This window comes from Lepidochelys olivacea, assembly GCF_965140295.1.
Source record: "Lepidochelys olivacea isolate rLepOli2 genome assembly, chromosome: 14".
In the NCBI taxonomy this organism is placed as follows: domain Eukaryota; kingdom Metazoa; phylum Chordata; order Testudines; family Cheloniidae; genus Lepidochelys; species Lepidochelys olivacea.
This window is the reverse complement of record NC_140424.1, coordinates 26792624-26806665: the sequence shown is the minus strand read 5'-3', so window position 1 is coordinate 26806665 and position 14042 is coordinate 26792624. Positions and strand designations below refer to the sequence as shown.

Genomic DNA, 14042 nt, shown 5'->3' with positions numbered 1-14042 from the left:
AATCATGTTTGGCTAAGGGCAGGAATGGGAACAAGGACACAGGTGTAAGGCTCTGTGGTGTCAGAGCTGGGAAGGGGGACACTAAGGAAGGAAACTAGAATCATGCTTGCTGGAAGTTCACCCCAATAAACATCTAATTGTTTGCACCTTGGGTATTGTTGCTCTCTGTTCTTGCGAGAAGGACCAGGGAAGTAAGTGGGTGAAGGAATAAGCCCCCTAACACTAGTGAGTACAACAATTGGGTTTCACATATTGCAGGTGAGTGCCCTAAGCACTGGACTCTTGAGTCCTTGGGGGGTGGGTGTCTCAATTTCCTCTTGAAGCTGTTCCATTCTACATAACTAATCAAATATTTATTGCAGCAGGGACCGGGAGTCCACATAGCCCCCAGATCACCAGGCTTACAGAGCCACTCGTCTGCTTTTTCTCTGGCTCAATAAATATTTAATATTTATACAAAGTGCTACAGCTTCAGCAGGAGAGCCCACCCCCACAGCCTCAGAATATCGGACAGCTCAGTGGATGGAGCCCTTGGCTGTAATACTAGAAACCCAAGTTCAAGTCCCCTGTGGCTGATGTAGAGCAGGACTATGACCTTAAGCCTTGCAGTTTAAAAGCAAGAGCCCTAATCACCGGGCTATAGGATCTGGAGTGGGGGGTACCTCTTCCTTTAGAGGCTTTGTGAATGGAATTTCAAATTTCATTTGCTTTTAATAGAAAAAGTGGTTTAAAATGCCTAAAATCTAAGCAATACATTCATATGACCCAAAATGTTTGTTTCACTGAGAAAACCAAAGAATTTTCATTTTGGGTTGATCTGAAATGTACTGGGATTGGGTTTTTGGTTTGACCAACAAACGGAAGAATTGATTATTGCTCAGTTTTAGTCCGAAGTAGTGAGGCCTCATGTTATAAGGGTTAGCGATATTAAACACCAGATTCATTTGACAGTCCTAATTGCTGCGCCCTTACCCAGGGGTCTTATGTTAGGGACACAAAGTCTTCTCCACTTTGTTCCTGTTACCTACTGGGGGTGGCTGGTTGGGATCCCCACCTCCAGCAGCTGCTAAGGGGGGGACACTGCCACCCCCAATTTGACAGATGTGCACTAGTGTCATCAGAGGAAGGACTGCTGCCCTCCCCACATAGTGCAGACACACTGGCAAACTGAAATCAGGTGGCCCAGGGTGCAAGGGGTTTCCCTGTGATGAAGGGAAACGGGGAACTCCAGGAGGGAGGAAGAAGCCATGGGTCTGTTCTTCCTGTCTTGGGGCACAAGAACAGGTGAAATTAAAAGGTGGAAATTCAAAACTGATAAAAGAAAATACTTTTTCACAAAATGTGTCATCAGCCTGTGGAACTCACTGCCACTGGATGTCACCAAGGCCCAGAACTTACCAAGATTCAAAGGGGGATTGGACATTTTTTGTAATACAAAAATATCCAGAATTATCATAGTAAATACTAAAAATGGAGAATGTTGAAAGGAATACAAACCCTCCTGCTACCAGGCGCTGCGTATGAGGGGCTAAGAGGAGACTTTCATGGGGAGTCATTGCCCCACATCTGCTACTGCAGGGTTCTGGCACTTTCCTAGGCAGTGGCAGCTGCTGGCCACTATCAGAGACAGGATCCTGGACTAGATGGTCCTCAGGTCTCATGCAGCCTGGCAATGCCTACATTCCTGTGACATGTAAGTATAAGGCTTGGGGTGTGTGCCACAGCTTCTTGCCCATGCCCTCGCCTCTTGCAATGGGTGAGAGTAATTACAGGAAGGGAGGTCCAGTGGCTAGGGTACTGCACGGAGATGCAGGGAATCTGCTTTCAATTCCTGGCTCAGCCACAGGCTTCCTGGGTGAGCTTAGGCAAGTTCCTCAATCTATTCTGTGCTTCAGTTCCCTTCTGTAAAAGCAGGGATAGCATTTTCCTGCACCACAGCAGTGTTGTGAGGATAAAATTCATGAATGATTGTGAGGCACTGACACTACAATGATGAAAGCAGTGCAGATAGTCCAAAAATATGAATCATCTCCAGTCACCAACGGAGCAAGCCAGACACTCGGCCCTTGCAATACTGTCCATTGGGAATAAAAAAAATTGTTGGAGAATGGGGCTCATTCAATGTGCCAAATGACTTCATATACAAAAAGGCTTTCACAGTGCAATTCAGAATTAGTTTAATCTACAGAGTGCTTTATATCAGCCTGTTTCTGTGTAGTAGAGGTAAAATATAAAGATAGACAGCCAGGGAAGAAAAAGTATACCTTGGACAGCAAGCAAAAAAGAGCTCAGTTCACCTACTCTAGAAAAGGGATTTTCAGAGACTAAGCATTTAAGACCAGGGTGGTTAAAAATCATGATTAAAAACTGATTTTTAAATCCAAATCCTTATTTTTAATATGTTGGTCAGATTTTTTTATTTGCATGGTGCTTGTTCTCTACTGTGTTCTTATTTTATAGGCTTCAATTGTGAATGTGGATGTCTTGAACTTTTCTTTAGTTTTCTGATTGTTATAGAATTTCAGCGTTTTTTTCTGTTTTCTTTTTTAAAACATTTTAATCTGAAATTGCAGTAACAAAATTTTAAATTAGTTTTTCCGAAGCCTTAATCTGATTTAAATTAACAATTTTTTAAAAATAATCAAGTGCTTTAAATAATTATTTAAATCAATCACCTTGATTTAAATGGTTCCATCATGTTAACAGATCTAATTTGAGAGTATACCAGTAATTACTTCTGCTGTACATGCAGGTGAGGAAACTGTACGCACACATTATCATGTTAGCCACCTGTGAATACATTTACCCTATCTGTACGCACAGTTGCTGAGGTTACCTAAACACACAAGGTAGACGTGTTTTGCACAAGCTGTTGCCTGTTTAGTTAAAAATCAGGCCAACACTCCCTTGCCTCCGGTAACATATTGGAGATTTTGACCTAATTTGGAGGCTGCTTTTTGTGTATGTGTTGAGTTACACACAGACATCCCAGCCCTGGAATAATGGCTCTCTACATCGACTTCACAGGCAATTACTGGTGGGTTAATTTTGCAGCTTTGAAAGATTTTGAGGGAGGAATATTTGGTGTTGGGCTTAGCTGGCCAGGCCATAAGAGGGCATTGAAGCTGATAGAAATGGAGCCTGGCAGAGGGCTACCTGCTTTGTCTGTGTCATGCTGAGCAGATGCCACCCAGGGGTTCTGCATTTGTTTTCTAATCCATTGATTTAATTATCCCTCTGGATAAATGGTTGGATAATGTTTGCTTCAGATAGGAGTCTAAAGAACTTAGCACAGCTGGGGAAAGTGCTTTCCATGTAAGCCGTGCAGACTGACAGTTTTCCATGTGCTGTGTCCCTGGCCGTCTGGGAAGGCCATGTGATGTGCACTCCAGCATATAGTTTGGTTCCTGAGAATGCTCTGTGGGGACTTAACAACCAACACCTGGATCATTCAGCAGTATTGTGTTTTGGCTTCATACAGGACACAAACAGTGCTGGCACCTGGCTTTTCCTGCCCTTTCTCCAGTCAGAGAGTCAGTCAGGAGAAGGGGTGGAATGCAGAACAGGGGACGGGTCATGACCTCAGCTGTCTGCTGAAGGTGTGTGTACAACTGGCAGAGGCTTTGCTGGTGACCTTAGGTAACCCATGTTAGATTGACATCCCTGCCAGGCCCTGTCTGGCTAATGTGACTGCAAAGGATGCATCAAGATGGATATTTTCACCTAATGCCATAGCAATGTATTAACTTAGAGAGTGAGAAGGGTTGGGTTAGAGACATAATTCAATGTAACACAAATATCTCCAGACATGACACTGCTTCCCTGGTTTCCTATGAATCACCAGAACAGAACAAGACTTTAGGAGTTTAGCACAGCAGATCACACTCCGCCTCTGGCAGAGTCCTCTCCTGTGTAGTTAGAAGCTGAAGAGAAGCATTCCATGAGTTTTTTCTTGTGTCCCAGAGGAGATTATCCCACCAAAGCTCACTCTGCTTCATTCTCTGTTCTTACCTTTTCTACTGCTGTGTAGCGACTAGCCAGCTGCTTCCGTAAATCTGCAATGTGATGGTCATATTTCTTCATGTCTTTCTTAAAGTTCTCTCTGAAGTTGAGCAGTGGTTTCTCCACCTCACTCTGGAGCTGGGAATGACAATAGAAAGGGGCATTGGGAAGTGATAACAGCCAAGCACTGATCGGGAGCATAACATGGCTGGATGCAGTTAGCTGTTTCTCCTGGAAGGCTTGTTCACAATGGACGAGAATGCAGTGCTCATACTTAGCCAGAGATGCAATTTGAGCAGCATGATGGCAGAACGGGCTAGGGATCTTTCCCTTCCCAAAGAAAGCCTGGAGCAAAGCTGCCTCCACCCCAGCCCGTCAGTTAAGGGAACGTAGGAGGAATTTCTCAAAGGTCACAAGATTCTTAGGCTCTTGCTATCCTCTCTCATCAGAAAGCGTGAAACCTTTAATCTCCTACAGAGATACTTGTAACAGCCACCGTCACAGTGCCTCATACACAGTTAATGAATTTCCCCAGCCCATGCCCTGGGGGGTCAGTGCTGTTATCCCCATTTTCTGATGGGAACGGAGGCCCAGAATGAGTGAGTGACTTAGACCAAGTGACCCAGGCAGGACCAGGAATTAAACCCAAACCTCCTGTGCCTTACCACAAGACTGTCCCGGTCCCCACCCCAGCTCGAAGGTGGCAGGAAGCTGCCTCTCCCAGGCGCAGCACAGGCATCTCACTCACACCCTGAGTTCTCCACTGAGCTGGGGACCACACAGGCGGTCAGTGCATCCCGCACTGCAGGTGGCCTCGGACGACAGTGAGTGGGAGGGAGGGACAGCGTGGGACTATGGCTCTGCCTCCTTCCCTTTGCTTTGGGAAATCGCATACTGTCAACATACTTGGACAGAGGTGGCTGTGTGCTCCACTTAGCAAATGGCCTGCAGTGTTTTCTAGCCCTCTCACCAGGTGTGCAAGAGGCAGGAGGTGTCTTGCCCCCCCCCCCACCCCAATAACCCTGCACATGAGCTGGCCACGCACTGGCCTGTGAGTTTGAATCCTGCTGCTACCCCCGAGGCTATCGGTCCCCTTTGCCTTTTGGTGTCAGCGTCCCTCTCTGTAGGACAGGGTGATAATAATAATATTCCCCCATCTGACTCTTATGTTCTGTTCCCAGCTTTGGCAACAGAGTGGGGTCTAACGGGTTAGAACAGTGTTTGCAGAGAGCAAAGGCAAACACACAGATTTCCTTAGTGTTCTCAGATTTTGCCATTTGGACTACCTATGTATGTTCATATTTTCCTTATTAATATCCCCCAAAGGCTAGACCACTACCAAACTCCTGGAGAATGCTCTGTGTGAACAGAGGAGCTTGCAGATTACCTTAGAGGAAAATTTGAGATGAACCTCTGCCTCATCCGCCAGACTTTTCTTCAGCTGGGCCCAGGCCTCTCCTAGGGTGCTGAAAAACACAAAGCATCACTGGTCAGTGCCCTGATCCGAGTGTTGTACCCATGCATAGCCCCCACCAGGATTCATGAGACAACCTTTCGTTTGTGCAGTGTATATTGTTATCAGCCCTTCATTGTATCATACTCAACATACTGATGTATGCACCATCCAGCTACTACAGCTTAATCAATAAGACTGCTGTCCCCTCAGCATGAAGACAGTAGTACCACTTCACACCTCTCACATCTCAGACACAAAGACCTGGACAGCCCCCTCCCAATAGAATTCTCTCACATTAGCTAATGGAAAAAGTATAGTCATTAAAACCTTCTACCATCCACAATGTTTAGAATCCCTGAGCCTGCAGACCTCTGAAACCCTGTGTACAAAAGTGGTTTAGCTACGTGTCTGCTTCATAGCCCTCAGTTCTGTCTTAAAGACACCTGCTGCTGAAAATATTGTCACATCTCCAGGCAAACCACTGAAGTGCACAGTATCCCCTTTCCACAGTGAAAATGATGGAATTGAAAGAGGCTATGGAAAGGGACCTCCAATTACAGGCAGTCAAGAGAGCAACAGTAGCAGAGTGCCCAGAAGGCAAAAAGCCAAGTAATGGTAGGAGCAGATTAATATTTTCAAATTAACGATGAACTGAGTATGCAAGATGGAATCATATTTTGAGGCCAGAGAGCTGTTGTCGCTGCCTCATTACATAGGATACTGTGCAAGAAATTCATGCCTCACACCCGGGCATTGACAGCTCTCTGAGATGGACTCAAGAGTGTGTTTACCAGCCAGGAATGAATACACAACTCTGCTCCTTGAAAGAAGGGTGTCATAACCACCAGCCGAAAGAGACTGTTACCACATGAACTGCCCGCCCCACCATGGGAAAGGTGAGAGTGAACTACATATTCAATGAAAAGCAGTACTTGATTACAAGGGATACTACTTAAACTTTTGGGATGTCAGTGCCCTGCCTGATACAAGAAGCAAGTCAGTGACTGGCACTTTGGCATTCTGGATGCTGCATTCACTAACAGACCGCAATTTGCCTCAGAAAATTTCAGGGAATTTGCAGGCAAATGGGAGTTTGACAACCACACCTCCTCCCCAGCATAACCACAGAGAACTGGTAATGTGGAATCAGCTGTGCAAATAGCTAAGACTTTTACCCAAGGTGGTTTCTTCTGGTTAGCATTCCTCATTAGCATTTTTGGCACACAGGAATACCCCATCACAGGGGTGCCAAACAGTGCATCACAGGCACTGATGGGACAAAGGACCGAAACCTTGCTACCAATGAGGGGAGACATGCTGAAGCCAGACGGATGGAGATATGGCTGAGAAGAGATGGCCAACAATAAGAGAAAGCAGGCATTAGAGTATGACAGGTCACCAAGGATCTACCGTGAGAAATCAGCCATTAGACAGACACTAGAAGAACTGGACTAAAGGCCTTGTGAGGGATGCAATGGCACCCAAGTTATATGAGATGTCTGTGCAAGAGGGACAAGTGGCAGAAGGAACAGGAGGCACTTATGAGCCAGCAGACAACACCCAGAGAGCCTGCAGAGATACTGAGATCATCACAGAATGGAGAGTCAGAAAACCACCCGCCAAGGAGACTCCACAAAGAAACAGTTTGCTAGACTTGGTGAGTGGACCCAGGAAACAGAAATAGATCACTCCTGGAGTGGTCACCTGTTGAGGAGATCAAACTAGATCAAAGATTGTGTAACCAGCTGGGTCTGGACGATACCCAAACTCAGTTATGGGTTAGCAACCTCCAGCCAAAGGGACACAGAGTGGGAGTCAATTGTTGGTTTGTAATGTTTATATAAAATGTTTGTAAAATAAAAAAGATGTATCATGAACTGGACTCAGAGGGCCATTGTTCCCTGCGGGGGGCTGTTATTAAGGGGACATCAGAGAAACAGGCAATGTGGAGGACTTAGGCTGGAAGCCACCTGGACGGAGCAGTACACAGGGTTAAATAAAGTTTTCCTTGTTCAGCTTAACCTGAATCCAGCATCTCTCATTGTGAATAAACACTTGTATTTTTCTAACTTTTCTGTTTGTTTTTCTCTTTGCTTTTGTAAAAAATGAACTCTTGGCCCTGGCTAGTGGGCTCAAGAGGACAGCTGTGTTATTCACTATATCTTGGTATAGTGAGTTAGCAGTGACCCCTCCCCCTCTGGGTCAGTGGAAGGCCACTCAGCCTCATTACATTGCAGGCGTTGCTCACAGTTGGGGAATTAGCTGAATCACACTCAGCCTATAGCTCTGGTCGACAGCTTGGGCAGAGTGATAGGCAGTTAGGGTCTCTAGCCCGCAATCAGGGCAGTGAGGGTTCTGTGGCTCGGACCTGTACTCTGGGCCGAGCAGCAAACAAACAGTTAGTAAGCCGAGCCCTTAGGGTGGGGAGTTCCAGAGTCTGGTTCTTGTGCCTACACTCAGGACTGAGTAGCAAACAAATAGTTCAGAGCCCAGACCCTTAGTCAGGGTGGGGCAACAAGTCCTCCGGGCTCAGGATGGGGTAGAGCACCCAACCGCAGGCTAGGAGTCTTGGGAAGGAGTTAGAGCACCCCAAACACAGACTAGGGGAGCTCGGGCAGGAGCAGCGCCTAGTGTCCTCACTCGGCGGACTGTAGGCGGATGCAGGCCCTCTGGCTTACAGAAGGGGGAGTACTGCCACCCCAGGGTGGGGTGGCAGTGAAAACACCCATCTCCACTGCATCCCAGCCCAGCGCCCTAACAGTGGCAGAGCGGGTCCGCCACTGGGTCAGCGGGGATCTGCCTGCAACACACTGACCTTGTCGCAGGCCAGCTCTTAACCAGACAGTTGTCTAGTTCTCCTGGGCTACTTCCTATCTCCCCCAGGAGTGAACCTGGGTCCATAAGAGTTCCTCTGGATCATCGGGTAGAAGGCCAGCGGCAGTCCCGGCAACGTCGACCAGTCCTCAGCACCACAGGGTCCGCAGCAGTCTCCCAGCTCGGAAGCGGGCAGGAGGTGTCTGGCCCCTTCAGCAGCTGCAGCCCAACTGAGCTCCCAGACCTGCCTTTTATACTTCCTGTCCTGCCCCCTGACTGCCGGTGGGAGGGGTGAGCAGGGCCTGACTCCACCTACCACCAGGGCTCTGTGAGTGGTCCCTCCCCCTCTGGGTCAGTGGGAGGCCACTTCGCCTCACTGCACTTGGTCTCCTGCTTGCTAGAATTGCAACCAGTTTTCTACCATATTTCATCTATGGATTTCTTAAAGTTCTTTCATATGACTGGTTCTGTCTCTGGGAGGTTTAGGAGTGCCACAGGATTAATGAGCTATGCTGGATCCCTCTGCAGACTTGTGAGGGTTTGAGAACTTTATTTATTACTCCTAATATCCAGTATGCCCCACACTGTGCTGGGAAGCTCCACCAGAATCTGGAAGCCAATCATGGATCTGAGGAACTTGCTGAGTCATTCATACTCTTATCAAACCTCGGCCAGACCTCAGCAGTCCACAATGTATGGACCAAGCATACTTCTGATAGTATTAATTCCCCCGGAGTAATTTCCCCACCAATCAGGGCTTGCTACATGATCCATTAGTCTGTAATGAGGGGTGTAAATTCTAGAGTGCACTAGTGTGTCGTGCACTAACTGGCCTGTGTGGACCCTGCTGGTGCACACTAAAAGTTCCCTGTTTGAAATGGGACTTTTTAACATGCACTAGGGAACTTTTTGTCTGTGCCAGCAGGGTCGACACAGGTCAGTTAGTGGGAGATATGCTAGTGCGCACTAGAATTTACACCCCTCTAGTGCCCTTTGTAGATGATCCCTCATTATTTCTAGGCCTCACATTTCTCAGACATCATGGGAACAAAAAACAAGTAGTGACAAGACGTTGCCAAATGGGACAAATATCTAATTTTTCAACTTTCTGTATCTTGGAATAGAATAGGTCAATTCATCCAGGGTTTGGAATAAACTACGCCCTGTCTCCCAGCTGACATGTGGCAAGCTGCGCTCTGAATGGACATTTCCTGAGAATTTTGTTGAGACTGAAGTGCTGAAAGCCCCTTATTAGAAATGCAGTGACAACCTTAACTACAGAGAGGCCAAGAGGTTTCAGTCTCCCTAACTGTAAAATGGGGATAAAGATCCTCACCCTCCTTTGTAAAGTGTTTTAAGATTGACAGATGAACAGTGCTTAAATGTGCTATAGAGAGACACAGCAGTTCCTCTTTACTTAACACTGAATTTGATCTTTTATTTTAAGCAGGAATTCAATCTATGGATTTGTTTTTGTTTCTGTATGAAGATAAGTGTACCCTCCCCAAATTTACAACACCTAATCTGTGAGTGAAGGCTGAATTTCTGGAGGATTTCAAGTAAATCTAGTATTCAGAAGATGAGTAAAAATAAACTAAAAATGTTTCCTTTAAGGAATGCCTCTATCTGCTCCAAGTCTGCCTGTAAGAAGGATCCAGATTTCTAGCAATACAAGTTGTACAGAAGTTTGATAGATCATGAATTCTGCCTCAGTACAAAGGCATTTTTGCATCCATAATTGAGACATGGACTTCATACTGGAGGTGGCAAGTCCTATTCACCAAAGAACATCCAGTTTGCTGCAGCCATTTGAACTCTGTGTGCAGCCTAGGTAGATGAACTCATCAATGTTCTCCACAGAATCCAACTCCACCTGCACAGAACCTTAGACTTCCCCCAGAAACACACACCACACACTGAGTCTGCACACAGATGGCAGTGCTGAATAGGAGCAGCTCCTGCTCAGCTTGTAGTCAAGGTGTGGTGTTTATATAGTGAAGGGGATTGCTGTGTGGTGTGTAAAGGTGTTTCTTTCACTGGATGTAGAAGGAAGCTCTCTGTGAAGCTGTGGAATCTCTCACTGACAGTAGAAAGGTGCTGGGTGATGTTAAGACACAGATAAGAGATGTCCCACAACTTGGCTTTCTTTTCTTTGAAGTGTTTGCCTGGGGGGCTGTCACGCTTACCTAACTTTAAAGAAGGGCTGTCAAGCGATTAAAAAAATTAATCACAATTAGTCACACAATTAAAAAAAATAATCGTGATTAATCGCACGATTTATTGCACTGTTAAACAATAATAGAATACCATTTATTTAAACAGTTTTGGATATTTTCTACATTTTCAAATATACTGATTTCACTTACAACACAGAGTACAAAGTGTACAGTGCTCACTTTATATTTATTTTTGATTACAAATATTTGCACTGTAAAAAAAGAAAAGTACTCTAATAGTATTTTTCAATTCACCTAATACAAGTACTGTAGTGGAAACTTTTTATCATGAAAGTTGAACTTACATATATAGAATTATGTACAAAACAATAACTGCATTCAAAAATAAAACAATGTAAAACTTTAGAGCCTACAAGTCCTACTTCTTGTTCAGCCAATCGCTCAGACAAACCAGTTTGTTTACATTTGCAGGAGATAACGCTGCCCGCTTCTCGTTTACAATATTACCTGAAAGTGAGAACAGGTGTTCTCATGGAGCTGTTGTAGCTGGCATTGCAAGATATTTATGTGCCAGATGTGCTAAAGATTCATATGTTCCTTCATGCTTCAACCACCATTCCAGGGGACATGCGTCCATCTGGATAACGAGTTTTGCTCGATAACCATCCAAAGCAGTGCAGATGAACATGTGTTCATTCTCATCAGCTGAGTCAGATGCCACCAGCAGAAGGTTGATTTTCGTTTTTGGTGGTTCGGGTTCTGTAGTTTCCACATCTGACTCGCTCTTTTAAGACTTCTGAAAGCATGCTCCACACCTCTCAGGTTTTGGAAGGCACTTCAGATTCTTAAACCTTGGATCAAGTGCTGTAACTATCTTTAGAAATCTCACATTGGTACATTCTTTGCTTTTTGTCAAATCTGCTGTGAAAGTGTTCTTAAAATGAGCATGTGCTGGGTCATCATCCAAGACTGCTACAACATGAAATATATGGCAGAATGCAGGTAAAACAGAGTAGGAGACACACAATTCTCCCCACCAAGGAGTTCAGTCACAAATTTAATTAACACATTAGTTTTTTAATGACCATCAGCAGCATGGAAGCATGTCCTCTGGAATGGTGGCCGAAGCATGAAGGGCCATACGAATGTTTAGCATGTCTGGCACATAAATACTTTGCAATGCCAGCTACAAAAGTGCCATGTGAATGCCTGTTCTCACTTTCAGGTGACATTGTAAATAAGAAGCAGACAGCATCATCACTCGTAAATGTAAACAAACTTGTTTGTCTTAGCGATTGGCTGAACAAGAAGTAGGACTGAGTGGACTTTTAGGCTCTAAAGTTTTATATTGTTTTGTTTTTGAGTGCAGTTATGTAACAAAAAATCTACATTTGTAAGTTGCACTTTCATGATAAAGAGATTGCACTACAGTACTTGTGTGAGGTGAATTGAAAAATACTATTTCTTTTGCTTGCCATTTTTACAGTGCAAATATTTGTAATAAAATATAACAACGTAAAGTGAGAACTGTCTACTTTGTATACTGTGTTATAATTGAAATCAATATATTTGAAAATGTAGAAAAACATCCAAAAAATTTAATAAATTTCAATTGGTATTCTACTTTTTAACAGTGCGATTAATCGCGATTCATTTTTTAATTGCGATTAATTTTTTGAGTTAATTATGTGAGTTAACTGCGATTAATCAACAGCCCTACTTTAAACCCTTTTAAATGGTTTTTGTTTATTAAATGAATTATAGTATAAGGATTTTTAATATAGACCATTAATCGTGAAACCAACTCCTAGCACCCCTATATTCTAGCTCCCAAAAGATTCTCCCAGTCTTCTCTTGAACACGTCTAGTGACGGGGCCTCCACATCGGTGATTTCTGTTAATGGCACAGAAATGTGCTAGTGCAGGAAAACTAAAGCAGTGTACACGAGCCCTCCCCTGCCTTCTTCGGCATATCACTCCTGGGCCTCCTACCTCCTCCCCAGGGCAGACGCAGTGCAAAGGAGAGAGGGTCTCTCCTTTTGCTCCACTGGAGGAAAGAACTCAGGATTAGAAGATACTGTTGCATCTCCCTCTCTCCTGACGCTACTGGGCCCCTGGAGGGTCAGTAATCAGCAACTTCATTTAATGCACAGATCCCTCTGTGATTCCAGCAATGCAGCGCTGCCATGTACTGAATCCCAAGTATTGCTGTAGTTTAGAACAGCTATAATATTAAACACAAATGATTAGAATTTTTAACATTTTGCACAATTGCTCTTAAAAACATACTGATCCTGTCAATCAATGGACTACTGCTCCAGAAGGTTCTACCCCCCGCCCCAATAGAGCCAGGATAATAGGCTGAATTACCCATTGCTCTCCTCAAGAGAAGAGCATGTGCCTAAGTTAGGGGAAATGCCTTTTGTGCAAAGGCTCCTTACCCTTCTTCTTGAGCAGCCAATGAGTTCTGAGACAGTTTGGACAAGTTCTTGGCATATTCTTCCTCAATCTTTATCCTACAGAAAACAGACAGCAGTGAAAATATATTAAATATGGAAGGAATCACTACACGGCAAAGTAAATCATCAGATTTTCCAGTGGGGCCTTACTCATGAATGTTTCTTTTTATCTCCTATTATAATCAACCTGTGGAACTCACTGATGAAAGATATTGTTGACCCATAAGAATGGCCATACTGGGGCAAACCAATGATTCAGCTAGCCCAGTATCCTATGTTCTGACAGTGGACAGTGCCACATGCTTCTGAGGCAATTCTGAGTGATCCATCCCCTGTTGTCCAGTCCCATCTTCTCACAGTTGGAGGTCTAGGGACACCTAGAGCATGGGATTGCATCCCTGACCATCCTGGCTCATAGCCATTGATGGAGGTATGCTCCATGAACTTATCTAATTCTTTTCTGAACCCAATTATACTTTTGGCATTAAAAACATCCCCTGGCAGAGAGTTCCAAAGGTTGACTGTGTATTGTGTAAAGAAGTACTTTGTTTCAAACCTGTTGCCTCTTAATTTCATAAGGTTCTTGTATTAGGGAAGGGCTAAATAACACTTCTCTATTCATATTCTCCATATCATTCATGATTTTATAGACCTCTAACATACCCCCCCTTAGTCTAAAATGAATAGTCCCAGTCTTTTTAATCTCTCCTCGTATGGAAGTTTTTCCATACCCCTAATAATTTTTGTTGCCTTTCGCCATACTTTTTCCAATTCTAATATATCTTTTTTGAGGTAGGGCAACCAGAACTATGTGCCGTATTCAAGGTGTGTGGTACTGTGGATTTACATAGTGGTATTAGAAGAACATATGAATTGCCATACTGGGTCAGACCAATGGTCCATCTAGCCCAGTAGCCTGTCTTCTGACAGTGGCCAATGCCAGATGCTTCAGAGGAAATGAACAGAACAGGGCAATTACTGTGTGATCCCATTCCCTGTTGTCCAGTCCCAGCTTCTGTCAGTCAGAGGTTTAGGGACACCCAGAGCATGGGAGCATTATAAAATCTTCTGTTTTATCATCTATCACTTTTCAAATGGTTCCTAACATTCTGTTTGCTTTTTTTGACTGCAGTT

The 14042-nt window shown here is 44.5% G+C and overlaps 1 protein-coding gene across 1 annotated transcript in view; it reads right to left on the bottom strand.

The window, feature by feature from the left end:
* GAS7 (growth arrest specific 7) overlaps positions 1 to 14042 on the bottom strand; it is a 211528-nt gene that overhangs the window by 25919 nt on the left and 171567 nt on the right. The window contains exons 8-10 of the mRNA XM_084647092.1: positions 12891 to 12965; positions 5390 to 5468; positions 4012 to 4140 (exon numbers count right to left, since the gene is read on the bottom strand). Of these exons, the coding sequence (XP_084503218.1) occupies positions 4012 to 4140; positions 5390 to 5468; positions 12891 to 12965 (283 nt within the window). The remainder of the gene's footprint in view (positions 1 to 4011; positions 4141 to 5389; positions 5469 to 12890; positions 12966 to 14042) is intronic.